At 45.5% G+C, this 27,802-nt stretch overlaps 2 protein-coding genes across 3 annotated transcripts; one reads left to right on the top strand and one right to left on the bottom strand.

Annotated features, from left to right (window-relative positions):
• Window positions 1-262: 262 nt before the first annotated feature.
• LOC125441752 lies at window positions 263-17,841 on the bottom strand. 2 transcript variants are annotated; one of them, XM_048512632.1, is made up of 4 exons: window positions 17,574-17,841; window positions 8,253-8,501; window positions 4,548-4,953; window positions 263-1,140 (listed from the first exon to the last, which is right to left on the bottom strand). In XM_048512632.1, the coding sequence occupies exons 2-4, from the start codon at window positions 8,448-8,450 to the stop codon at window positions 1,097-1,099; spliced, it is 648 nt and encodes a 215-aa protein (XP_048368589.1). In that variant the 5' UTR covers window positions 8,451-8,501; window positions 17,574-17,841; the 3' UTR covers window positions 263-1,096. The 2 variants fall into 2 exon arrangements, with proteins under 2 accessions (XP_048368589.1, XP_048368580.1); XM_048512623.1 differs by having other exon boundaries at window positions 4,527-4,953.
• A 4,310-nt stretch (window positions 17,842-22,151) lies between these two features.
• LOC125441770 (ubiquinol-cytochrome-c reductase complex assembly factor 3) lies at window positions 22,152-26,297 on the top strand. Its single transcript, XM_048512659.1, has 2 exons — window positions 22,152-22,318; window positions 25,885-26,297. The coding sequence occupies exons 1-2, from the start codon at window positions 22,199-22,201 to the stop codon at window positions 26,014-26,016; spliced, it is 252 nt and encodes an 83-aa protein (XP_048368616.1). The 5' UTR covers window positions 22,152-22,198; the 3' UTR covers window positions 26,017-26,297.
• Window positions 26,298-27,802: the final 1,505 nt, after the last annotated feature.

Below are 27,802 nucleotides of genomic sequence, written 5' to 3' on the forward strand. Positions count from 1 at the left end.
TGGGTGAAAATCCCCCCATTCCTCCTGTAGAATTTGGGTGGGCTCTAAAGGTCAATATTTATCAGTCCCCTCCTTCCCCAGTTTTTTTTAAAAACCAGGGTACATTCTCTTCATTGACTCCACAAAGGTTACTAACTGGTAAATTAAGCTTTGATGAACAATTGTATGGATATCAATGTCCACAACACAAGAAGGTTGCCAGAACATGTGGAGCAATTAAACATAACAGAGCCCGACTCACATATAATTGGAGAAGATCTTGTACAAGGGAGGAAATTTTATTTTCACTGTACATCATTACCAGCCGGGGGGAAGGAGGGGGCTTACAGAGTAGCTTTAGGCCATTTTGTTAAGGTCCCTGCCCTGAGGAGTTTACAATCTGTCTGTCTATTGCATTTTACCCTGCCCTTCCTTCAAGCAGCTCAGGATACTGTCCCTACTCCATTTTCCCTCAGAACAACTATGTGAGGTAGGTTAGGCCGAGGTCAGCTAACACAGGGTGAGAACAGGGGTTTGATCCTGGTCTCCCTCACCACACAGCTGTCTAATTTTGATGCTAGAGGTAGTAGCAACAGGGAATCATAAAAAAACAGAGTTACGTATATATTGGCTTTGGTTCAACTGGGGCAAGAAGGTGAAGCCAAAGTCCCTGTGGGAAAAAGATCTGGAGGGAAAGAGTATAGGTCTTGTGGGAGGCATGGCCTCCATCTTGAACACCTCCATCTCAGTAGCCAAAATAAAGTTACTAGAATGACTCCTGTGCTGTGCCATGATGCAGGCGAAACGTCAGGAGAAAATACTACTGGAACACAGCAATACAACCTGGAAAACCCACAACATTCTAGTGATTCTGGCCATGAAAGCCTTCGACAATACAAAATAAAGTTACTACAATCTTGCTGGAACCCACTCTGCTGGCTGCCATTTCTTCTTGCCTGGGTCATCCCCTTCTTCCAAAGCAAAGCCCAGGAGCTCTGTCTTCTGTTTCAGAGTTCAAGGAAATGTCTGGAATCACAGAAGTATTTTTTTTGCCCCAGCGCCCCCCACTTCACACTCTTCTCAGTCTCCATCCATCCCATGAACTCCTCAGACGGTCTTACAGAAGCACCTCCTCCAAGTCGCTTTCGAAAGAGGACAGCCCTGAAAACACAGAACAGAAGGGCAACCAAGCTAAATCTTTGGCAGCCGGTTCTGGCAAAGAAAAAACGTTTATTGGACCAACAAAAAATCTTATACCTGTTAAATAACGATGTTGATAATATAACCGAGACAACAGCCAAATTTCTACATCTCACTATTGAGATGCGTCTACAAATGTAGAGTTAAGATTTCTGTAGTACTGTAACCGATTCTCAAGATCTGTTATGTTATATGTGGATATATAAAGTGAAATGAAAATGAAATGAAATGAAATGTCCCCTTTATTGGCAATAAAACATTTATTGCCGTATCAGCATAAAAGACAGACAATATATATATATAGTCTGTCTTTTATGCTAATACGGCAATAAATGTTTTATTGCCAATAAAGGGGACATTTTATTTCATTTCATTTTCATTTCACTTTATATTTATACCCCGCCCTATCCCCGAAGGGCTCAGGGCGGCTAACAACATAATAAACAAATACATCATACCATACATCATATTATTACCAATAAAGGGGACATTACGGAGAAGCAACAAACCAGAATATCTTTTCGAGCTGTTGCAAAGAATTCTGGGATGGTTTCAACAATATGCTCCCAGGCCAGGCCTGTTATTAGGCCCAGGGTTGCTGAGGCCTGCAGTTCTGCAGTGAGCAGCAGTGGCGTAGGAGGTTAAGAGCTTGTGTATCTAATCTGGAGGAACCGGGTTTGATTCCCCGCTCTGCCACCTGAGCTGTGGAGGCTTATCTGGGGAATTCAGATTAGCCTGTGCACTCCCACACACGCCAGCTGGGTGACCTTGGGCTAGTCACAGCTTCTCGGAGCTCTCTCAGCCCCACCTACCTCACAGGGTGTTTGTTGTGAGGGGGGGAGGGCAAGGAGCTTGTAAGCCCCTTTGAGTCTCCTGCAGGAGAGAAAGGGGGGATATAAATCCAAACTCTTCTTCTTCTTCTTCTTCTCTCAGAGTACCAATTATCTCCAGACTCAAAAATCTGTTCCATTAGAGCAATTGATAGTTTCTAAGGGTAAACGTTATGAAATCACATCCCCGTTGAGCACCCTCAACAAGCTCCACCTCCAAATCTCCAGGAATTTCTCAACCTGGGAGTGACATCCCTATTTAGACCCTATCCAAACTGACAATACATCTCAAACTCCCATATAATTGCATTTTGTGGCAGGGAAGTCATCTCTCAGGAAAGCTTCTCCACCATCACTCCTCATAGGAAATCCCTACTGAGTTTCCAAAGAGCCCCACTACCTGCTCTGTTTGTTTAGTTCATATTTTAGAATTTCATTTCTTGCCTCTTCCCCTACCTACCTACAGGCTCTAGTAGGGTTGCCAACCTCCAGGTGATGACTGGTGATCTGGCATTGCAAATTATCTTCAGGTGACGGAGACCGATTCACCTGGGGAAAATGGCTGCTTTGGAAGGCAGACTTTGGCACCCTACTCCTTTGAATCCCTCCCATCCTCAAACCTCACCGTCTTCAGGCTCTGCCCCAAAATCTTCAAATATTTCCCACCCAGAGCTGACAACCATAGGCTCAAAGCAGATTCCAATCTGTTTCGATAAAAACAACATTAATAAAATGAAATATGGGTTGGATCCTGCAGATCTGCTCCTCTAATGGCTGTGCCTTCTGTCAGTGTGATGAGCCTTCCCCTGTTGAAAGGGAGTGTTCCATCAGAGGAAGGCTCCTGACATCAGAGGAAGGCACCACCATTAGCAAAATAGACCTGTGGGGTCCAATCCGTTGTCACCCATGGAAACCACCCACCCACTGATATCAGTCAAAAAGATGGTCCACCTTCAAAAGCCCTTGCATAAACAGCACCCTTGTGTTCCTTTCCAAACATGTGGTAACCCTTCTCTAACAGCCCCTTCCGCCTAGAGCAGACCTGGGCATTATACGGCCCGGGGGCCACATCCGGCCCGCCGGATGACCCTGACTGGCCCTTATGACAGACTTGGCACTGGCCTAAGAGGACCTGTTTAGAACCGCGCTGCTCACGTTAACCCTCCCCCTTCCCCCCTCACGCAGTGGATTCTGGGGCGATCCCCTCCTTTGAAAGCCCCGCAGAAGCCGGTTGCCTTGGCTGCCTGCTTCTGCGGGGCTTTCAAAAGCACCTCGTCCCCCTGCCTTGCTGGGGAGCGAGGTGCCTTTGAAAGCCCCGCAGAAGCCGGTTGCCTTCGGGGCTTTCAAAAGCGCCAGTCGATGAAAAAAGTAGGTCAAGGGACTTAAGTTTCCCCACTTGCTTGATTGTCACAGTGGACAACTATGCAGGTAGGTTAAGCCTGTGATTCTTTGTGCCAAATAGTGTTGTATGCAGAACTGTTGCCACTGATTCCAAGTCGATCTGTCCACCTATCTGTCACTTATCAGCCCCTATGATGCAGAATTGAGTTCAGCCTTTTGGCCCGGCCCTCCACAATATTTTCTGTTTCTTATGCGGCCCCATGGAAAAAATAATTGCCCACCCCTGGCCTAGAGGGAAGAACAGTGAAAAGAGCTTCTGGGAATTATCGGGGTCTTTAACACCAGTTTTGACATCACCTCAGTTAGTTCAGCCAGTAAGGTAGGCAGACGGTAACCTGTCCCTGGAACCCAACTCAAGACCCCTGCAACCAAAACTAGAATTTGCTTCCACTGCATCTGCTTTGGGAATCTGCTGATGTGGAAAGAACTAAGGCAGGGGTCTGCAACCTGCGGCTCTCCAGAGGTTCATGGACTACAAATCCCATCAGCCCCTGCCAGAATGGCCAAGAACTAAGGGGAAAGAATCACTACTCTCCCACTATCTGTTCTCCACTTTAGATTTGGTAAAGTCCCCTCTCCCCGATTCATGCCAACCGAGGTAGAATATTGGCAGATATTTTCAGGTCACTCTCCCTGATAAATCACTGTCCCTGTTTTTACATTGTGGGGTCACTCTGTCAAAATGCTGCATGTTTTTGCTCTAGTCTCTCTAAAGGTGGACGAATCTCTTTAATGGATGCGCTGTGTTTTGACTCCACATGATTTTTTCAGGCTGTGCACAGACTCTGAAAGCTCCAGATGGCATACAGCTTGACATTTCACACCCTGCTGCAGCTTATATATATTTGGGAACACTGATGATGTGCCACAGGAGAGTGCTGTTTCTCCAGTAAGAATGGCTTTTGCATCAGGGAAGGAGAAGCCAGTGCAGAGTGAGTGAATGCAGCATGCCACTGGGCTGTGGGGGAAGCCATCAGCAATGTAGTAACGTGGAGGAGGCAACTTTGGGCATGAGAATAAAAGGGTAACCCCAGATAACAGTGCTTGAAAACACCAGCCCTTGGGTATAAAGAGAGAGTCCCATCCCCTGTTGGTCCCCCACGCTGCCCTACTCACCAGTCCCTGGCGTCTCCTCACCTTCCGCAAAGAGCTCATCTTGTTCAGGTTCCTCAAGCAAGGAGAGATCCTCTGGGGGCCACCGTAGTTCCCCACTTTCTACATCGCCCACTTCAATGGGTTCCACTATGATGGATGGCAGGCGTGTCTTCCGGCCGGTTGGGCTCTCTAGCTCTGACTCTTCATAGGGATCTTCATAAAGACTCTGGCTGGATCCCCTGCATGTGTCGTCACGCAGTTCCTCATCCAGCAACTCCCTACACCTCGCCTTGTCCAAGGGCCTTCGGCCACACATCTCCTCACACGGTAGCTCACCGGGTTCCCGGCACATCTCATCACACGGCTCTCCAGAAAAGCCTTCACACGGCTCCAAGGGAACAGCCCTGAAGGGATCGGCGCCCAGACCCTGTGGAGGACTTAGGAAAACCTGAGGACAAACCAGAGAGCTTATTCACACATTAGAAGTTGAGAAGTATGCAATGCCGCCAACATGCATTTGTGAACACTTTGTTATGGTGCCCGGCTAATCCCTTTCAGATGGCCAAAAGACCTAGAGAGGCCAGGTCTACCTATTACTTTCAATTGTGGGTAGACCTGTGGAGGCCAGGTCTACCCAGTGCTTCTTAATGAGAGGTAGACCAGTAGCTGCTATTCTGATATGCACTCTGCAAAGCTACAAAGACATCCCCCTCAAAAAAAAAAGAAAAGAAAAGAAAAAAACATAAGCCCATTGGATTGCCAGGATGAACAAACTTTATTCTTCTACTTGTCACATGGAAATGGCCATTGGATGAGCTGCAAGCAGAGGAGACTTCTGGGGACAGTCTTAAAATGGCTGTGGCAGCACGGAGACTTCTGAACCTGGCAGAAAATGGCGGGCACTATTATAGAACAAGGGAAGTTTCGTCAATAGTAGTTCAAGGCAATATCAATGCTCTCTTATCAAAGTGAAATGTTCAATAGTGCACAGAATCATAGTTTAGACTGCACTTAAAAGGAGCAGCAGTGGCGTAGGAGGTTAAGAGCTCATGTATCTAATCTGGAGGAACCCGGTTTGATTCCCAGCTCTGCCGCTTGAGCTGTGGAGGCTTATCTGGGGAATTCAGATGAGCCTGTACACTCCCACACACGCCAGCTGGGTGACCTTGGGCTAGTCACAGCTTCTTGGAGCTCTCTCAGCCCCACCTACCTCACAGGGTGTTTGTTGTGAGGGGGGAAGGGCAAGGAGCTTGTAAGCCCCTTTGAGTCTCCTGCAGGAGAGAAAGGGGGGATATAAATCCAAACTCTTCTTCTTCTTCTTCTAAAATGATTTTTTAAAAATGCTAAAAAAGAATCAGGACTATTTTCAACATCGGAAGGAGGTTCCTGTCACTTCTGCTGCACCACACACGGCCGCACTTAGATCTTTTGGTGGAAAAGGGTATATCTGAAACTGACAAAGTTGCTCCGGTCCACCCAGCCTCCTTGTATCTCAGACTGAACATTAGCTTCAGAGGTTCTAGGTGAAGTTGACAAAGCTGCTCTGATCTCAAAATGGAGGGGGAGGGAGAAAAGAAATGTTAGCTTAGTATTTACTTGTCCATTCACAGCGCTCTATCAATAATGTAACTTTGGGAAAAAAATTAAATACGAGGGGGGAAATGGAAGGAGAGTGGGAAGGGAGGAAGTGACTGACTAAGGGAAAGAGAAAATGGTTGAAAGGGAGGATGGGTTGCCATGAAGGGGAGGGAATGTTCTATATGAAATTGACAAAGCTGAGCCAATCTACCCAACCTCGTTGTATTGCTACTTGAAGATTAAGGTGGGGAGCGCTAGGTGAAATTGACAATGCTGCTTCGATCCACCCTGAAAATGGAGGAGGAGGGGAGAAGAAAATGGCTGAAAAGGTTAAGCAATTTCATGGGGGTGTGGATAAAGGACAGGGTTTGTTAGGGCAGAGAAATAAACAATGATCATTATGATTGCATACTTAAGGGAAACAAGCTCAGAAACAGATCGGGCAAAACATCACAGTAAAACAACAGAGAAAAAGTTAACTAGAAATTATTCCAGCACCGAACAGGGGGGAAATGTAGCATTTGATGGAAGGATACATAGTAAACAACTTGGGGGGGAAAGGCCTTTAACCATAATGGTTTTTTTCAATTAGTTTCCAAGCCAGCTTCCCTTGAACATACAAGCATGTTGAAATAGTCTTTATTTCTCCACCTCACCAAACACCTGGGCCTTATCCACTCCCCATGTAGTTGCTCAACCTCCCCTTCAGCCATTTTGTCCTTCCCCTCCTCTCCTGTTTTCAAAAGGAAATTTTGTTTCTTTTCCCTTTTGTCATATCAAATTAGCAATGCAACATTGAGGCGGACGTGCATGACTGGACCAGCTTTGTCAATTTCACTTAGAACTTGCCATGTTAACATTAAGGCAGAGATACAAAGAAGCAGGGTCGATTGGAACACCGTTGTCAACTTCATGTCCAACTACTCATATAATCTTAGGGCAGAGAGCAATTTTGAAGCAGGGGGGCAAGTGCATCAGTGATAGAATGTGGAGATGCCAGGGCAATGTGTGATTGGGGATTGCTGCAGTAATGATAATGTGTTACTGCATATCAAATTTGTCTGGAAAACGTAGGGGTTTGGGGTGGGAGGGAGAGAGGGAGGGAGGGAGGGAGGGGTGGCCATGTGTTTCTGTTCCTTCAGATAATGGCACCTGCTCTAATGGCACACTGTTTAGCTTCCATTTTGGGTTGGTAGTTCTCAATAGTAGAGATGGCGGCTGAGACATTTTTAAAATTGCTGCTTCAAAATGTAACTCTGGAGTAATGTTAGAGCGTCTGCGAACAAAAGAAAAATAAAGAGAGAGGGTTGTTCTTCTGTGTCAAGGGTCCCTTCCGCACATGCAGAATAATGCACATTCAATCCACTCTCACCATTGTTTGCAAGTGGATTTTGCTATTCCACTCAGGAAAATCCAGCTTCAAAGTGCATTGAAAATGGATTGAAAGTGCATTATTCTGCATGTGCGGAAGGGGCCAAGGATGAAACCCCATCACTATCAGGAACATTTTCAGCAGCAGCGTATGGTATTATTGCAGATGAAGAGACAAGTGGAAAACCCCCAAAATGATGCGGGTGCAGAGGAGGTGTGCAAAATGATTTCACAGAAATCATTTCCGAGATGCAAGGTTTGACTGCTAGAAAAATATGTGTTAAGCTGCACACATGGAAAATTCCTTTGGCTTTTGAAGTCTGGAGTATCAGCATTTCTAGCTAAGCTTGGGAAAATAATAATTACAAGAAGCAAAATACTCCTCTCCCTCCCAGGCTGGCTGAATTTGTTTTGCCACTCCCCAAAATGGCTGTACTTCAGAACACAAGGCACATATCTAGGGCCAGCCCTTGCATTCTGTATAAAATGTCCGCCCTTCTTCCCTCCTCCTCTCTCACAATTCTTCAAAATGAAACCTGACTCCTCTTCGTGAATGGGTAGGGATCAAAATAAAGCAGGCCTAGGTGCCATACAGGGAAAAAGCAATGCCTGTTGCCTTCTCCCACAGCACTGGCTTAGCTTTGTCAATTTCACATAGAACTTGCCATGTTCAGGCAGAGTCTGCCTCTCCCAATATCCCGGAAGCCAAGCAAAACGGTTCAGTACACCCCTATAAAAACATATTCAGAGGGTGGCACATTCCTGATCTATGGTTTCTAAGGGACAGTCCAATCTCACCTGATTATTTAAAGAAGGTGCTCTGAGGGGGCTGTCACTCCTGGCCGAGATCCACTGCATTTCTTGATCAGAGCTTGTACCCGTTCCATCAGGTATGGCTTGATTACAGCACTCCAGATTCTCTGCTGAAGTCTGGCACGGAGCACAAGCCTCAGTGGGTGTCTCGGGACCCTCACAGCCCCTCATCATTTCTGTCATGATCTCATTTGCAAGGCGAGGCTCTAAACCAAGATTGTGGGTGCTACCTGCCTGGATAGAAGGTGAAGAGAAGAAGAATGAATAGGGCTGTCCCCGGCTAACAAAATCTTGGGGATTATAATCTATTATATTTGCATATATTTGCATGTGAGAGAAAAATGATAGATGTATTTGTTTTACAATAATAGTGTTTTCATGAAACCATTTAATCATAGTTCTATGCTTGACTTGTTGACATACCCATGTTTAATTGCAACCCGCTTTGCAGAGGCTTTCCTCCAGTGTAAAAGAGAAGGGGGAATGCCTCTTCTGAGATAAAAGTCACACGCATCCCAGAAGGCATCAAAAGAGGGTTCAGCACTGAAACTCCATTGGTCACCCTGATGGATGACCTCGTCAGGAAGAGAGACAGGAGCCACGAGTCCCTGCTGGTTCTCTTTGACCTCTTGGTGGTCTTTGATACCATCAACTATGGCATCTTGCTGGAGTGTCTGCATGGGATGGGAGTGGGAGCCACTGTTTTACAGTGGTTCTCCTCCTACCTCAGTGGGCAATTCCAGAGGGTAATCGTGGTGGATGCAAGGTTAGAGTCCTGGGAGTTCTCTTGTGGAGTTCCCCAGGGCTCAGTGCTGTTGCCTGCGCTATTCCACGTCTATATGAAGCCACTGGCGGAGGTCATCAGAAGGTTCAGTGTGGCTTGCCATCAATATGCCAGTGTCATCCAGATGTTACTCCCAATTCCATCTTCAGTAGGTGAGGCAGTGCAGGTGCTGGACCACTGCCGGGAGGCGATCATGGACTGGATGGGGGTCAGTTGATTGAAGCTGAATCCTGACAAGATGGAAGTGTTTGTGTCAAGTTCTAAGGTCCAGTTCATAGAGGGTCACTTTTGCCTGGACAGGGCAATTTTGCTCCAAAAGATCAGGTAGAGAGATTTGGGGGTCCTCCTGGATATGCAGCTGTGTATGATGGCAACTGTGGGTAGAGAGGCCTACCAATGTCTCCAGCTGATTCGCCAGCTCCACTCATTTCTGGACCAAAACAACCTGACCACAGTTGTCCAAGCGCTGGTAACCTCCAAGTTTGACTACTGCGATGCACTTTACCCTTAAAGATAGCCCGGAAGTTGGAGCTGGTACAGGATGCTGCAGCTCGGCTGCTGACTTACACCCCAGGCTGTGGTCATACAATGCTGGTACTGAAGGATCTGCAATGTGTTCCTGCATTGCAGGGGGTTGGACTTGATGGCCCTTGTGGTCTCCTCCAACTATGATTCTATGACTTCCAGTTCACAACTGGGCTCAATTTAAGGTGTTGATTTTGACCTACAAAGCCCTAAATGGCCTGAGACCAGACTATTTGCAGGAGCACCTTCTACCACATAGCCTGGTCCAGGTGCTGAGGTCATGAGGGGGGAGCCCTGCTGGCAGTTCCTTCCCCCTTTGAGGTGAGGGGTTAGGGGCTGTGCAGGGGAATTCCTCTGCAATAGCCCCCACTTTAGAGTGCCCCCACATTCGAGATCCAACATTATACACCTTTCAGTCCTGGCTCATACCATCATTTTTGTATGGACACTTGACTGATGTAATCTACTGTTAAATCACTGGCTTGCCTGGAACTTGCCCTGCACTTGCATCGGGGGGTTGGGGGTTGGGAAGGGGTGAATTTTGGGATAATGGGTAATTGCTTTTAGGTATGTTTTTAGGAGTTTTAAAAATCTGGTATATTATGTTTTTATTGCAATATTGGGGTGTAGTTGAAAAGCGGAATAGAAATTTACAAAATAAATAAATCCCCTTCTGTGTGAAAGATTATATTTCACCATCTTCTCCACACAGTGACCCCATCATATCCTTTTCTTCCTTTTGCTGCGGACATAACCAAAAAAGCCCCTTTTGTTGTTTTTAACATCTCTCACAAGTCTGAGCTCATTGTGAGCTTTAGCTTTTCTGACTTTCTCCCTACATGTCTTGGCTATTTGTTTGAATTCCTCTTTTGTATTTCCCCCCCTTTTCCATTTCTTGTACATGTCCCTTTTATATCTTAGCTCACTCGAGAGTTCTTTAGACATCCATCCTAGTTTCTTTAGACACTTCCCATTTTTCCTCCTTACTGGATCTGTTTGAAATTGTGCCTTCAAGATCTCACTTTTAAGAAACTCCCATCCACTTTGTACTCCCTTCTCTCTTAATATTCTTAACCATGGGATCACTCCCAGTAGTTTCTTAAGTTTACTGAAATCAGCTTTCTCAAAGTTTAGAACGTGTGTCCGACTAGATTTGGCATCCCCTTTCCATTGTATAACAAACTCCAGGAGAACATGGTCACTCCCGCCTAAGAACTCTACCACTCCATTAATCAGGTTATTATTGTTGGTTAGGAGCAGATGTAAAATAGTCTTGATGTCTCAGTCACCTTCTGGACCATGAAATTGTCTGGAAGGCAAGTGAGGAAATTGTTGGACCTAGTTTGATTCCCAGCAGAGTTTGATTCCCAGCAAATATCTGGATAATTGAAATCTCCCATTACTACTATTTCTCTTCTTTGTGAAAGTTTCGTCATCTGCTCCAGGAAGGCATCCTCCAACTCTTCAGTTGGGCTTGGGGGGTCTATAATAGACCCCCACAATGAGATCAATGTTGTTTTTCTCCCCCTTAATTTTGACCCAGATGCTCTCAACCTGGTTCCCAGGATTTAAATCATCAACATCATCATCAACCTTTATTGGCATTGACAGATTTAAATCATGGGGCTGCTCACAGGTGTAATCATCCCTGACATATAGTGCTACTTCTCCGCCTTTCCAAGTTGATCTGTTTCTCTGGAATAGGTTGTACCCCTCAATTATTACAATCCAGTCATGAGATTCATCCCACCAGGTTTGTGTGATGCCTATTATATCATATTCATTATGCTGTGCTAAAGAGTTCCAGTTCATCCTGTTTATTACCCACACTTTGTGCATTACTTTAGAAACATCTAAGGCTTTGGTTCATGCTCAGTGAGTGCTTATTTAAGGTTTTATTCCCCTTAAGTATTCGCTCTATAACATTCAGCCTATTATCTATAGTACTAGGTGAACTCCTTCCCACTTGAATATTGTCTCCCTCTACCACTTCACTCAGTTTAAAGCCCTCCTGATAAGGTTTGTCAATCTCCTAGCAAAAATGCTCTTCTCTATAGCCGTGAGGTGTAATCCATCCCTTGCTAGTAGTCCCTCTTCATGAAACTGCAAACCATGGCCCAAGAAGCCAAAACTTTCCTGGCACCACCACCTGTGAAGCCGGTTTTTCACCTCCACTATTCTTTCCTGCCTGGGCCCATGTCCTTCAACTGGAAGTAGAGATGAAATGACAACCAATTCCTTCAGCTTCCTTCCAAGAACCTCAAAATCCTTCCTGATGTCCTGAAAGCTACATCTAGCAATGTCTCTCCTTGAGAGTTGAAATTACCTTTTCAGAGAGTTGAAACAATGCCTTTACAATGCCTCTTCTTGAATTATAATTGCCACCTGGTTTTTATAATCAATTGTATTAACTTTTTTTTTAATACGACCCCCAGTTTAGTTGATCGTTTAAGGTTAAAATTCAATATTTACTGACTTGAAAGGAAACTCCACTGAACTTCCTTTTGAATAAATAGGCATAGGATTTGGCAGCTCACACTGAATCTGTAGTACCAACAAGTTAGTCGAGATGAACATCTGAGGTTTAACTGAAATTAATAAAACAATTCAGTCTCAGACTGTTTATTGCTTTTAACTATGGGAGAAGTCAGTGGCATATGGGCAAAAAATGGTGCCTGGGGCAAGACACTCCCCCCAACCTCCCCCCTGCTCAGCCCCACTTAAGGCCTCCCGGCCTGTGGGGGCCATCCAGAGGTGTACCTGGGGTAAATGGCGCCCGGAGACAAATTGTCTCCAGAACGCTGGGGGGTGGGACTTGGGGAGCAGGAAGGGGTGGGACTTCCTGCTCTCCAAGCCCCACCCCCGGCCTCAGTGCTTATAAAATAAGATCTCCGAGGCCAGGACTGCAGTCTCTTCTGGCCTGCCCAGAGGGGAGGTCAGAAGAGACTGCAGGCTGCCACTGGGAGCCCAGCCGGCAGGGGGGGAAGGAAGGGAGGGGAGAGGGCAGGGTTGAGGGCGCTTGGAAGCAGCAGGAAGTTCTGCTGTCTCGTCGTTTTTGCATGCCTCACATGGGGTTGAGGCACGCGAAAATGACGTGGGACAGCATGCAGGACTCTCCCTGGTCACGGGGCATGGATTCTTGCTTCCCCATGTGATTCTCCTCTAGGGAAGAGTGGCGCCCGGGGACAAGGGGTACCCTTCCATGGATGGGCAGGCAGGGTGGCGGCTGGGTCCTGCTGCGGCTGCCGGCTTCTCCGGGCCCCCTCCCTCCAGGTGCTGCAGAGGGGCGGCAAGGGCTACAGCAGCTGGGAAAGGCAGGAGGTCTGCAGCTGCGGCAAACAACTCAGCAGGTGAGCGGCATTCTGGCCTCCCTGTGAAGGGGGGAAACGCCAGGCAGGGGCACCTCTACACGGGAGGGGTGGGGGTGATTTTGCGCCCCCCAACATCTGGCACCCAGGGATATGTGACCCCACATGTCCCTCTGGCAGATACACCCCTGGGAGGAGTTCCTTCCAATCTCAAACAACCATCTAATGCTAGGGATATTTATTTTTCCTCCATGCAGCAATAAGGATTTTCCCCACAATTAAGAGAGAAGCTCATCTGAGGGATTAGACTGGGATAAAAATACTCAGGAAGAACTGAAAGGTCCTCAGCAATGCTGTGACTTTTTAAAAATTTGCAAAACAATACACAACCAATTGGGGCTGGGGGGGGCGGGGCACATAGTTTTTAGAGCGTACAAAACCTTCCACATCACTCCATCCTTTCTAGCATAATATCTGACATTGTAAATAGATGGGATGAATTTTAAATAAAATAAAATGACATTGGAAGGTGATTTGCTAGGTTCTCTCCTCAATAATGATGGAGGAAAATCCAAATGATTTGCAGTGCGACCCTACGCAATGTTACTCCGGTCTAGTGTATGGAAATCGATGGCTTTGGAAAGGAGTCACAATGCAAAGGACGGCATGGTCGGCCTCCCTGGTGGAAGACCACTTATCACTGAATAAAGTTACTGTTGAGTCCAGGGTTGCCAACATCTGGATGGTGACTCGAGGTCTCCTGGGATTACAACAGATTTCTAGGCTTCAGAGATCAATTCACCTGGTGAAAATGGCTACTTTGGAAAGTAGGATCCATGACAGGGGTCTCCAACCTATGGCCTTCCAGATGTTCATGGACTGCACTTCCCATCAGCTCTGTCAATTGGCCATGCTGGCAGAGGCTGATGGGAATCATAGTCCGTGAACATCTGGAGCGCCAAAGGTTGGAGACCCCTGCTGCTCTATAGTATTGTACCCCACCACCCTCTTCAGACTCCACTTCCAAAATCTCCAGGAATCTCCCAACCCAGAGGTGGCAACCCTTATTCTATCCCTATTCCATTTTTGTGCAGTGTTTCTTCCTCACTATTTACAGAGAGTTAAAATAATACATTCACAATGCCATCATTGCTAAAATCTGGTTTCCCCCCCTCAATCGGGGCCTTTGAATACACTGTCTTCACAAAGGGAGTCTGCAATAAATGATGAACTTGTCAACATTAAAACCAATGTAATTTTAAGTTTGCTGAAGTGGTTTGCAGGGGTACAACACAGATAAGCCCTTTAATCTTTTCTATCTCCCCCTGTCCCCCCCGCCCCCCCTCTGGTTATTAAAAGTGTTATTTCTGGGAAGGGAGAGGGGTGATTGTCCAAGGAAACTACAAAATGAGCCTGATATTTTAATTTTTTTCTGTCTGTCCCACCATATGAACAGGTGCGGACCTACATTTTTGGGACCCTGAAGCTTGAACTGTTATGAGGGCTCTTTCACAACCAGTAATGAGGTCTGGGTAACCACTGTTATCTTCTGCAATGGGATTGTTCCATGACAGATCCCCACAATTTCTTGGGGTCAATAATTTCCCCCTTTTTAATTTAATTTTTTTAAAAAAGGATTATTTCATTTTTTGAAAAAGGGGAAATTATAAAGTAAAACACATCCCTTTGCTATATCTTACAGGCATAATTTTACTTCATGTTTTGATGAAGAGCATGCCACACAATTTTTAGTTGATATTTTTTAAAAGACGGCTCGTGTGAATAAAAGCTTAACAAAATGTTATCCTTCACAATGACCGCAAGCAATGAAATACGCTTTCATTTTTTTAATTACAGCTAGTCTAGGACAAATAATTTTAATAACGGTTTAAATTCTGTCATAAATTTTAATAGTGTTTTAAATTATTTATAATTATTTTATATTAAATATATTTAGAGTGAGACATTTTTAATTTGAACTTTTTTCATTTATGGCTAGCCTATAGGATACTTTAATAAGCTTTTAATTTTTATTTTAACTATTATTTTGTATGAAATTACAATACGTTATTAATATTCCCTTTAAAAAAAAACCGCTTTGCATACAGTAATTCCCAAAATTTTAAGCAGTATAAACTGAAACCTCTGGGGCACACTCAGGATAAGGGGCCCTGAAGCTTAAGCTTAATTAGTTTCATAATAGATTCCACCTTTGAATATGAAAAACCCACATTCTATGGGAGAAAAGGACTGTGCAATATTCTTGGGGTTGGGTCAGTCCAGGCAAACACTTTCAAAGTAATTTGGTCATCATAACTTTGTTGAATTTATACTCTTCTGTGTTTTCTGCATATCGAAGAGTGATCTTTAAATGTGGTGTTCCATGATATAAGGGTAAGTCTGGGTAATTCAACCTTCCCTCCTTTTTTCTGGTATGCTGGGTCTAAAGGGCTATATTGAAAGCTAGGCAGACCTGGGAAGATCCAGGTTCAAATCCCCACTCTGCCATGGAAGCTTGCTGTTGAACCTGGGCTAGTCACACAGCCTATCCTACCTCAAAGGAGAACACTTTGAGTCCCCCATTGAGGGAAAAGGCAAGGTATAAATGAAGTAAAATAAATATTGCATGTCTCTCTAGGTAGGAATACAATTGTAGAAAAAATAATTTTAAGATGAGAAATTGTTGTAAAACTGCTTTGGGTATAGAAAGCAGGAGATGTGGCACATGTTGCCTCTGGCACTAGCCAATAGGCCCCATCACACTTAGCATGGTCTACTGCTGCAGTATCAGTTATACTTTTGGAAGTTTGTTTCAGCCTTTCTAAGGTATGGTTCAAAAATCTAACCCACCACTTGGAACACAGAAAGTCCTGCTTCCTGCTTGGGAGATACTCTTAAGGTGGTTTCTATCATCTATAGCACATTTCTAAGGTTATACAGGAAGAAGGGGCAGCACCCCACATTGAGGCAAATATACATCTTGCGTCTGGAGCCACGCAGGATTTGGACTTGCCTTCCTCTTCTCTGTCCTGTGGCTTCCACAGGGGATTCAGAATCACTGCCCAAGTTCCCCGCCAGCAGCAGAGAGCCAAGGGTGAGGAAGCTCAAGGCCGATTAGGGTCTCAGTGGCCCCTCCCTCCTGACCTGGGAGCTCACAGATACCTGAAGTGTCCTAAATAGCTTTGCCTTGCTTTGGATAAGCCCTTACTGTGGGGCAGGGCAGGGGGAGGGACATCAACCAGATCATGTGGGCAAAGGCCTGGGGTGACCCCAACAGCATTGTCTGACACATCAAGGGTTGGAGATTTTGGAGGTGGAACCTGGGAAGGAAGGGTTTTGGAGAGGCGCAGGACCCGAGCGAGATGGCATAGATTCCACTCTCCAAAACAACATTTCTCCGAAGGAACTCATCTCTATCACCTAGAGATGAGTTCTAATTCTTGGAGATTACCAGGCCCAATCTAGCCCTAGCCACACCCCTAAGCAGCACCTATTTAAACGGAAGAATTCAAACTCATAGAATTTCATTTCTTGCTTGAAGCTGCAAGAGGGAGGAACAAAAACCCCTCTAAAGGGAAATTCTGTAATTGGACTGCAAAAAGAAAATGGCTGCCCTGACCTGGATGGCCCAGGCAAGCCTGATCTCATCAGATCTCTGCTGCTAAGCAGGGGCAGCCCTAATTAGTTTTTCATAGAGAGACCACCAAAGAATACCAAGTTTATTATGCAGAGGAAGACGATGGCAAACCACCTCTGAGGCCCCTTTCCACCTGCCGTATGATCCATTTGAGCAACGAACAGATTTTTTCCCCCTGTCATTTCAGACACGGCCACTTTGGCTCCCAGCTGCTAATGGATTTCCCTTCACCTTTTCAGATACAGTCACATGTCCCATTGGCATCCTGGGACTCAGCCATTTAAATAAAAACTGGTTTCTCCCATTATCAGTTCTTCCTTCCAGTCACTTCCAAACTACTGCAGCATGCTGTTTAAAATGTCTAGTGTGCTTCCAGCAAGATGGGTTTTTCCCTACCTTTTTTGCAGCGTGTCCTATTGTTTTTTATTTTCCCCTTTTAACGTTCTAAGATTAGCATCTACAGAGAATTTCTGAGGCATACTTGGTTCTAGATTGCTCCAGGTTTAGAGAGTTTAGTGGTTTTGGGTGCTCAGAAATTTAGCAGGTGAAGTTTCTTAATGCCAAGGAAAAGCTTCATGTGAGAATGTTTCCAGCTGTGTGATCTGTTAAATACAGATTAATGGTGGAGAATGCAGGCATTCTCCACCATTAGTTAATCTGTATTAATTATGCAGATAATATTATTTTATTGTAATAAGATTATCTTATAATATATATTTATAGGCTATTGTACCAGTATAATTAATACAGGTAACTTAATACAGATTAATAAATTAATTAATAATGAAGAATGCCCACATTCTCTGCCATTTGTATTTAACAAGTTAGCAACCCACAGAAATATTTAGAGGTTTCATGTGTAGAAACAGGCAGGTTAAGATTTTCAATGCACAGAGGTAAATAATGTCACTAGTTAACTGCTGCAGTCCGAAGTGATATTAAAGGAACAACTAATAGAACAAGAATTAAATATATGCAAGTGCACGGCTACAAAAGTGCAGTTGGAACTTAACTAGAAAGATTCACCGCGACCACCCCCTCTTTTTTCTCACCTTTTCCCAAGTCCTCCTCCTAGATCTTCAGGTAGATTTTCTTCTGCTTCTCAGCTCCTGGTCTTTCCAAGGGAAAAGAAGAAGCCTCCTCCCTGTGCCACTCAGGTGAGTGTATACCGGCTCTTGGGCTGGACACAAGAAAGTGTGAAGGGGACCAGGAGAGCAGGGCTTGTCAATGCCAGGGGGAGAGGTTAGCCCAGGACATAGGGCAGAGTGATCAGCCATCTACTCCCTGGGTATTAATCACCCTGTGAGCTCATGGAAACTCAAAGTACAGCTAATGAGCTCAGAGCGGAGATTGTCACAGAAACCGGCAAGGAGGGCAGGGAACAGCAGGAGATGCCTTTGTGAACGAGACAGGGAAGGCATCTGCCATGGTGGAAAAGGGAACCATTAATAACAGACATAGGGCAAGCTGGGGGAAGGGAGGTTGACCCGAACCCCTTGCTCCAGTGCCTTTACATGAATCTGGACGTGCAGATATCAGAAGGGGAAGATTTTTATGTCATGGAAAGAAATATGCCTGCACAGCCAGTCATTGTGAAAGATGCAGGAGCAGGGCCTACGGGGTTGCCAACCTGCAGGTGGGGCTCAGAGATCTCTGAGGATTACAACAAATCTCCAGATTACATAGATCCATTTTCCTGGAGAAAATGGCTGATTTGGAGGGTACACTTAGGATTATGGTGAGGTCCCCCCCTTCCCTAAATCGGACTTTCCCCAGGTTCCCTCTTCAAATCTTCAGAAATTTCCCAGCATGGATCTGGCAGCCCTGCAAACTAAGCAAGTTAGCAACCCACAGAAAAACCTACGGGAAACAATGTGTTTGTCTTCAATACAGATTGCTTATCCAGCACTAAATCCTCATTTTTATCTCCCAGACTACGAGCCATTTCTCTGCCACGCCCATGGATAATCCCTTGGGATTACACGACAAGGCTCTCCTTAATGAGATCTCATGTTACCATCTTTCCTTTTTTCTTGGCATGCCACAGAGCCTTTAATGGAAACCTAAGCTGGGCTGAAGCGTATTCCCGCTTTTTCATCACACTCGGAAAATCTTCACCTGTTGAATTTCAGCACATCACGCTGCTGTTCAAGGCAAAGCAAATGGGGAAAATAGCAATGCTTGCACTGTAGCTATTCCAAGAGTCTTCTGTCCAGCAGGAGCAGCAGTGGCGTAGGTGGTTAAGAGCTCGTGTATCTAATCTGGAGGAACCGGGTTTGATTCCCCGCTGTGCCACGTGAGCTGTGGAGGCTTATCTGGGGAATTCAGATTAGCCTGTGCACTCCCACACACGCCAGCTGGGTGACCTTGGGCTAGTCACGGCTTCTCGGAGCTCTCTCAGCCCCACCTACCTCACAGGGTGTTTGTTGTGAGGGGGGAAGGGCAAGGAGATTGTAAGCCCCTTTGAGTCTCCTGCAGGAGAGAAAGGGGGGATATAAATCCAAACTCTTCTTCTTCTTCTTCCATCCTAACTGCCTGGCAGGACACTATTTAGTATTATATTTAATAGTTAACATTGAATCTACCACTTTGATTTGAGGATGATCAACATGTGAAAGCTTGCTGGCTGCGGCAAACTAAAATGGATGAGAAATGGGGGCAAAGGGGGTGGAGTGGAGAAAAAAGCAGCATGATGCAATATATAAATGAACCAATTCAATGATGTGCATGTGAGAGATGGTAAAATGTTGCTTTTACATATACCAAAGAGGTGTTACTTTTTTAAACATAAGCATGCATGGGACAATGACAATGATTGCCTTATAAGTTATAAAGGAGGTATCATTAGGTGTTTTCATAAGGCGATTGCTTATGCTAAGGTGTAAGACTATATTGAGTTATCTTCGCACATACACATATTTTAGAGCACCAATATAGAATTTAGAAGTCACAAAGAATATAGCCTTCACAGAATCACAAGATTTAGTTGTTGAACACTGAATATAATCTACCGGTAGTTTTATAAAGTTCATATATAGTCTCTACACTTGAATATTAGATGATTTTAAAACACACTTTTATATTCCTAATATACTTTTATAAAATGTTAAAGGAAAGTATGTGGAACGGCCTGGCTCCAGGGTAAGAAAGGTTAAAAGCCTGCTAGTTGGATGGAATCCAGGAGATATGGGAGTATGGTGCTTATCATATCCCATTTGATTTGTGTTTTTGTTATGTTTGTCGGTAAAAGCACACCTGCTCTAAGATAATGAGCTAGCAGAAGAAGAGGTCAAGGGTTAGAGGGGAATAATAAATAATATAGTAGTTTATAATCATGTTTTTATATTTGAAAGCTTTTATATTTTAGCTAATAATGAAACTTAAAGACTATGTTAATCACTCACGTTCAATGTATGTATCCTATGTTATAGGCATTGAATGTTTCATGTGTAATGAATCTTTGTATAATCCTTTAATATAGTCAACAGAAAATGTCTTCTCTCAGTTTGAAGTGCAAAACAGCTTGCCTCTCTGCAGAAGACCCTAATCAGTAAGGAGGTGCTATTAGGAGCTGTCCAGCAGAAACTCCATTTAGAAAATCTGATTGGGCTTCTTGGGTCTCTAGCTAATGTATAGCCAAAGGGGCAGAAATAACTGTTTGTCCTGAATATATTTTTATTGACTTATATCTTATACGTTAACCTAAATATAAAGAAACATTTTAAAGTCTTTTTCTAAGATGCTCCTGAAGCCTGGATTCAGTAGTTATCTACAGTAAAGGAATGTGGGGGCCACAAACCAAGCCTGTACCAAGAGGCACCTGCTTATGGAAGGTCCCTTAGATTAGCCTAATGTGTTTGTTAAGGGGTGTTTGAAATATGATGGTGTCTTCACAGTGCAGGTGCAATATGTATATATCAAGAAAACACTAATGAAGGGTTGACAACTGAAGAGAAGCAGGTACTAATTACAGGAAATGACCATATAGAGATGTATGTAATTGAAGGAGATACCACATGGTATATGACAGTGACGGCGAACCTATGGCACGGGCGCCAGAGGTGGCACTCGGAGCCCTCTTTGTGGGCACACGCACACAGAGTTCGTCATGTGGGAGGCGGAAAATCACCCCCCCACACACACATCTAGGCTGGCCTGGGCCACTGAGCATGACGGGCCTGGCTGCTGCCCGAGGGGGGGGGGCGCAGAGGAGGCAGAGATGCTAGAGAGGCATAGAGCGGTGCGCACGGGACTTGCTGGAGGCTAGAGCAGACTGGCCCCTGCTCGAGCGGGTGGGGCGGAGGAAGAGGGAGCCAACCGGTTTTTTCTAAACTAAAACCTCAGCATTCAGGTTAAATTGCCTGGTTGGCACTCTGAGATAAATAAGTGGGGTTTGGGTTGCAATTTGGGCACTGGGTCTCCAAAAGGTTCACCATCACTGGTATATGACATATAGTATGCCCAGATGAATTGTAATACGCTGTGGCCCTCTCATCTCCTAGTCAATGGAGAAGTGAGGGAGGGGTTGAGTGGTCCTGAAAAAGAAATGTAAACTGTTGTAAAACAAAGGAAGGGTGTGCTTGCAAGACCGTAAACCAATAAAATCTTTGTTACCTGCTTCACCAGATTGGTCCAGAGTGTTTTTAGGGTTCTTGAACCCACGTTTCTAACAGTACATAAAACACCAGTAATTTAATGTTTGCCAGAAGAGCATGGGCCAGTCACTCTCTCTCAGCCTAACCTACCTTGCTGTTGTTGTGAAATAAAATGAAATAAAAGAAATGCTTTGGGTCTCCATAGAGGATAAAGGAAAAGTAAATAAATAAAGGGAAGAAAACCAAAACAGGCCCAGTCCCCAACCAAAATCACGTTCTGTGATTCCCCTGCCTCACAATCTAGTTTGCAAAGCACTGCAGGACAGGACATCCCTTTGTGTTCATTGCTCTGTACAGTGCCTCAGGCAGTGGTGTGTCTATGTGTAATAGGAAAAGCTGTACTCTTAAAAGAGACAGTGTAGTGCAATGGTTTGAGTGTCCAACTGGGATCCTTAAGACCCAGGTTTGAATTCTCACACTCCCATGGAAGCTCACTCGGCCAAACAAACACTCTCATTTTAATCCATCTTGCAGGGTTTTTGTGAAGATAATGGGGTTAGGGAGAAAGGCAGGCTGCAAATGAAAACTTACAATAATAATAATAATAATAAAAGAGGTTTCTTTTCTTAGTCCCAAATTCTGTTGGTGTCAAGGCAGCACATGCAAGCTTTGAAGCTGCACAGACCTCTGCACCAAGCAGATTGCACGGACTAGTAAACCGCAATGAAATGTAAACTCTGGATTTAGACACAGCTCCCCATCTGGAAGGGAGCTTCCTTCATGGTTTACTACGGTAGGTAGGAAGGGAGTTTTGGTTGCCATGGATACATCCCCATGCCTGGTTTCCGGTTTTATACCACCTTCTGGCCTACAGCCAAATCGGGGAGGGGGGACTCTAACCTAGGAGAGTCAATGACAGAATCCTAATGCATAGAGTTGCAGGGCCCTAGAGCGAGATTTCGAACAGGGCACTCTGGCCCCTACAGGCTTCTTTATGGTTGCGCTCCGCTGTTTCTCTTCCCCCCCCCCCGGGCCCTGCAGGAGCTCGGCAGTTCCGTCCGCTGACCGAGTCTCCTGCTTCCATGGCGTCCACAAAACGCGTGGTGAAGACGATTGTGGGCATGGTGGGGATCATGGGACTCGGGTTCGGGCTTTGGGCAGCCGTAACGCCCAACGAGGCGCAGATGAAGAAATTGGCGAAGGTGGGCTGTAGAGGGCGGACCGAGCAAAGGGGTGTCATTTTAGGGCTGCCCACTCTGAGGCTGGAAATTCTTGCAATTGGAGGTGGAGCCTGGAGAAAGCTGGGGTTTTTTTTTTCTGGTGGGGGGGGGGCAGCTCAGCCTGGCATAAAGTCGCAGAGTCTCCTCTCCAAAGCAGGCATTTTCTCCAGGGAAAGTGATCTCCGCGTTTTGGAGATCACTTGTCGTTCTGGGGAATCTCAGGTCCCCGCCTGGAGGTTGGCAACTGTAGGAAAGCATGCCGGGTCATCCCAGTGCGATGCCAAATATTCCAGAGTCAATTGGTGACATCTCAGTTCTGAGAAACATGCTTTAGAAAGCAGCTAAAATCTGACCACAGCTTAGAAAGCAGGATGGACCAATCGTGTAATATGATATATCAATCAATATTTTTTATTTATTTATTTATTTATTTATTTATTTATTTATTTATTTATTTATTTATTATTTATTATTTCATTTTTATATCGCCCTCCCCCGAAGGGCTCAGGGCGGTGTACAACATCAACAAACCATAAAAACAAAATACAAAGTTAAATTAAGACTTAAAATGCAGCATTCAATTATCAAAACTAATTCAGATTTAAAATAGATGGCATCCAGCTATTAAAACTCTTCTTAGAAAGAGGGACAGTGGGTCTCAGAGTGTTTCTCAGAATGTTTTGGGCACCCACATCAGCAGCTGGTCTCCCCAAAGGCCCGGTGGAATAGCCTCAGTCTTTACAGGCCCCAAGTGAACTCCATTGCTGTCCCAAGCGAGGGGGCCCGGACAGCTGGAGGGAGAGCATTTCTGAAACTGATGACAAAAGAGATATGATGTTAACTAAAATTCGGTCAAAATGGAACTTTGTATGTCTTGTCGAAGGCTTTCATGGCCAGATTCAACTGGTTCTGGTGGGTTTTCCAGGCTGTGTGGCCGTGGTCTGGTGGATTTTGTTCCTAACATTTTGCCTGCATCTGTGGCTGGCATCTTCAGAGGATGTCTTTGTATGTCTTGTTTCTTGTTTCTTGTATTTTTAAAAGTACAGCCCTTAGAAGGACTTTAAGGTGACACATGCCTTTTTATTCTTACAATAACCCTGTGAGGTAGCTTAGCCTGAGAGAATGACTAGCTCATAGTTACACAGAGAGCGTCACTGGTAGAGTAAGGATTGAACTCTTCCCAGACCCAAAACCTGATATCTTGAACATTACCTCCATGCTTAACAAGTGTGATGTACTTTACAAGTGGTCTCATTCTGCATTTAAAGGGAAATGTCTTTACTTTTTGAAGCATTTTTGGTTTGTTTTTTCTACCAAGCAATAAAAAATAGTGAACAGTCCTAAAACTATTTTTGTTATTTCTTGGCTGTTAAAGAGAGGACATTTTGGAAGTCTTTAATTCATAGGATTGCCATAAGTCATAAAAGATTTCAGTGTTTTACACATAGTGACATACATCTTTTAAACAGATTAAAATAAAAGTTCCTGCTCAAAGGAGCTTGCTGTCTAAACTTTGACAGCAAGAGAAATAACTGACGGGGGTATAGAGACAGAGACAAAATGATCAGGCAGTGAACATGTGTGGAACGAGTTATAGATGCTGAGAGAGCAGTCCAGTGCATCTGTGGCTGGCATCTTCAGAGGATCCTCTGAAGATGTCAGCCACAGATGCAGCCGAAACGTCAGGAGAGAATGCTGCTAGAACACGGCCATACAGCCCGGAAACCACACAGCACCTAAGTGATTCCGGCCGTGAAAGCCTTCGCCAATACAGTAGTAAACATTGTTTAAAATTAATTTTTCTTTTAAAAACTATTGATGTCCAAAAATATTTTAAATATGCTCAATCAACTAATTTGATATAGAAGAGTTTGGATTTATACCCCACCTTTCTCTCCCGTGAGGAGACTCAAGGTGGCTTACAAGCTCCCTCCACCTCCCTCCCCCTCCCCCAGGGTGGCTGGGCCTTGGCCAGATGACGGGTCCTCTCCCCTTTCCTTCCTGCCCTCCCCCTCCCTCCTCCCCCAGGGCCCCAACTAGATGACCCCGAGGGGACAAACTGGGACTCTCAGGCTGGCCCTGAGAGGACTAACTGGGAGATCTAGAAGGTCATGACCAGGACCAGCAAAACAAATCCCTCTTTCTCCATGAGAAGAGGAAAGCCCCAAGGAGCTAATGTTTTCTTTTAATCCATGTGACTGAATATAGTGAATGCTTTATTGAATTTTATGATGTATTCTGTTCCGCCATTTAAGGGTGTATTCTTTTGCTTGAACATGTATTGGGGAGACCTCAGAGTCACCATGTGAAAGGAAATAACATCGAGAGAGGAGGGAAATTAGCACATATAAATGCAGATAAACATCAGCTGATGGATGCTGTCCATCTCAGTATTGTCTGCTCTGACTGAAAATCACTTTTCTTTTATCTGTGTTAACTGGAGAGGGGAGATATTGAATCCGGGGCCTTTTGGTATACAGAACTTGTGTTCTACTGTTGAGTAATGGGCCTTTGTGTAGCCAGTAGAGGTTTCTGGCTAAGGACCCATGTCCTGTTGTAAAGTAGGGTTGCCAGCTCTGAATTGGGAAACATCTGGGAATAAAGCCATAAAGTCCACCTTCCAAAGCAGTCATTTTCTTCAGGTGAACTGGTCTCTGTCGCCTGGGGATCAGTTGTAATCCCAGTGGTAAAGTAGGGAACAGTCAGGCATATGAACAGATGACTCTATGTCTGGTCAGATCCCAGACCTCAGGTTTAACACTCTCGGTTGAGTTACTTCAGCTTACCTACAAGAGGCCTGCAAAGCTAAACTACTCCACTATAAACTGTCAGCAAAACACCTGGACTTGGTGTTGACCTGGTCCAGTAAAGTGATCTGAAGAGTTCTCAGCCAATCAGAAGGCCTGGCTGAGTTGAACCAGAGGCTGCAACCATAGAGAGTAGGAGGGATGTGGCTTGGCTCAGCTAGCTGAATGACTGTGGTGTGTGGCCCTGAAGGATTGGTGTTGCTTTCCTGGCAACAGCACTGGTCCAGTAGCTAGTTGGGTCCTCTGAAAGGGAGAGGGCAAAGCAGAACTACTGTCTTAGCTACGGTGGAACAAGAATTAAAGGAGGATGAAATATGAAATGTGCAGACTATGTTTTCATTGTGAATTCGCCAGAAATTTTGCCCCTATTGATCTTAACATAAGGCTGATAATCCCCCCCCGGCTTTGTTCTGGCTCCCCTTCCTTTCTTTGCTCAACAGGTAACTCAGTTGTGGAATTTGTTGCCAGAGGACATAGTAACGGCCATCATCAAAGATGGCTTGAAAAGCGGTTTGGATTCCTGAAGGAGAGGTTCATCAAGGATCGTTCATACACAGAGACAACAAGCCTCTGAATACTGGTGTTAGGAAGCAACCTGAGGGGAAGACTTTGGCCTCTGTGCTCTGCTTGCCTGGTTCTCCAGGGTGACTGATTGGCTTCTGCGGGAAACAGCCTGCTAGAGTAGACGTCCCACTGGTCTGACCCAGCAGGGCTCATCCTATGTTATCTTTTCTCCTCCAGGAACTTCCTCGTTCCAGTCCTCAGCAGCGGGCTGAGCGGAAACATCTGAACGAGCAGGTGATGGAAATTCTCAAAGAGGCAGCCGAAACCAATGAGAACGTGGCCCGGAGAACGTGGCCCTGGAAAAAGTAGTAGCAGCTGGCCGTGGATGTGGCCTGCCCCACTTGGACAGTCTGATCAGCTTGCCTGTGCTCCAGAATCCAAACGGAGAGAGAGAGAGACAGTTCTTTGCTGAAGATGCTCAGGGCCTACCCGGTAATTGCATGACAGAGCTTGGAGGATTTTTGAGGTTAGCCGACTGAGGATATCATCTGGTTTTGAACTACAGCGATCTGCCTCTTTTCTACGATGTGCGGCACGCTATTGTGCAAACGAGAGATGAAAAGACCTTCATAAATGGCAACAGCACCTTGCAACGGCTTTCTGGGCTTCTTTATTGGCTGGCTGACCAGTTTCTCGACCAGTCATGATGATGAGTGAGGAGGGAGAGGTTACATAACACAACTGTGAGGGGTGGGAAATACATCTTTGTTCGTTGCACACGTTACAGGATCCCAGAGGCGGAGCTACCAGGGGGTTGGGGGGTGAATGTTGCACCGGGTACGTGCCTGGAGGGGCGGAAAATCGCAGCACTCCACTCCCTCTCCCCTGCCCCACAGTGCCTCCCCTTCCCCCACACTTACCTTATTGAAATAGTGCAGGCTGGAGAAGCGGCCTGTTCTCTTCAGGCTGAAAACAGCTTGGTGGGAACTATACTTCTCAGGAGACCTTGCGAGTCCCAAAGTCTCATGGGAAGTGTAGTTCCCACCAGGCTGTTTTCAGCCTGAGGGGAACAGGCCACTTTTCCAGACTGAAGTAAGGTAAGTGGGGGGTGGGGAGGCAGGGGGCACGGGGGGGGCAGTGGAAAACACAGAGTGTGCACCGGGTGCACTCTGGCCCAGCTACGCCTCTGCAGGATCCCCATTGTTGCAGCCAGACCACCCAGTACAGACCACCCAGTACAGAGGGGAAACCAACTTTTGCAACAGTGTCCCCATGATATGCCCCACCAAGAGTTAGCAGCCACCATACAGGAGAAGATAAGGAAAAGTGTTTAGGGATGCTGCCAGAGTAGTGTTTTGCTGCTGCGATTAAGCCAGTTCTTCTCTGTATTTCTTTGCAAAAAGAGCCTCCTTCACCTGTAAAGCTTTATTCTGGGGTTCTTTATTTTGTCACGTCTGAAGTCTGTCTCAAGTCGACTCACCAGGTGTTTGCCGAAGGTCTCCTGTGCAGACACTGGTGAGACCCAGATATGTTTCGGAAAGTTGCTGCGTGAAGTGCAGTTCCAACCGAACCCTGGTGCTTGTTCATAGGAAGAAGGTGTGTAGGAATAGCATTTCCTGTTTCCTAAGCTCACTCTACCTGTAAGCATTTCTCCCCTACTCTAATCAAGCCGATTATATTTTGCATTGCATCTCTGCAGCTTGAGTTCCGTCTTTGCAACATTCCTCCCACATTCTGACTAGGGTATATAAGAGCTCAGGGATCTCCATTCCTACTTGGTGTCTGACTAAGGGGCACTTTGACTCTTGGAAGCTTAGACCCTGGAAAACCTTTTTCTGAAGTGCTGCTGGATTCGAATCTTGCTCTTCTACTGCAGACCAGCACAGCTACCTACCTGAAACTATGTGCATGCCTGGGACACTCAAGTACCTTCAGTGTCCTTATCCTCACTGCAAGGTCTATCCTCTGTATATACAGGCAGCAAACTTTTGAACACCCTTAGTAGGAAGAGACAGCTTTGGAGGAAGGCCTTGGTCTCTGTGCCCTGTCACTGGCCTTTCAGGGCAGTTGGTTGGCTGCTGTGTGAAACAGGATGCCGGATTGGATGGACCACTGGTCTGATCCAGAAAGGCTCTCCTGATGCTCTCATGGTAGT

Source organism: Sphaerodactylus townsendi, linkage group LG01 (assembly GCF_021028975.2).
Source record: "Sphaerodactylus townsendi isolate TG3544 linkage group LG01, MPM_Stown_v2.3, whole genome shotgun sequence".
Classification (NCBI taxonomy): Eukaryota; Metazoa; Chordata; class Lepidosauria; order Squamata; family Sphaerodactylidae; genus Sphaerodactylus; species Sphaerodactylus townsendi.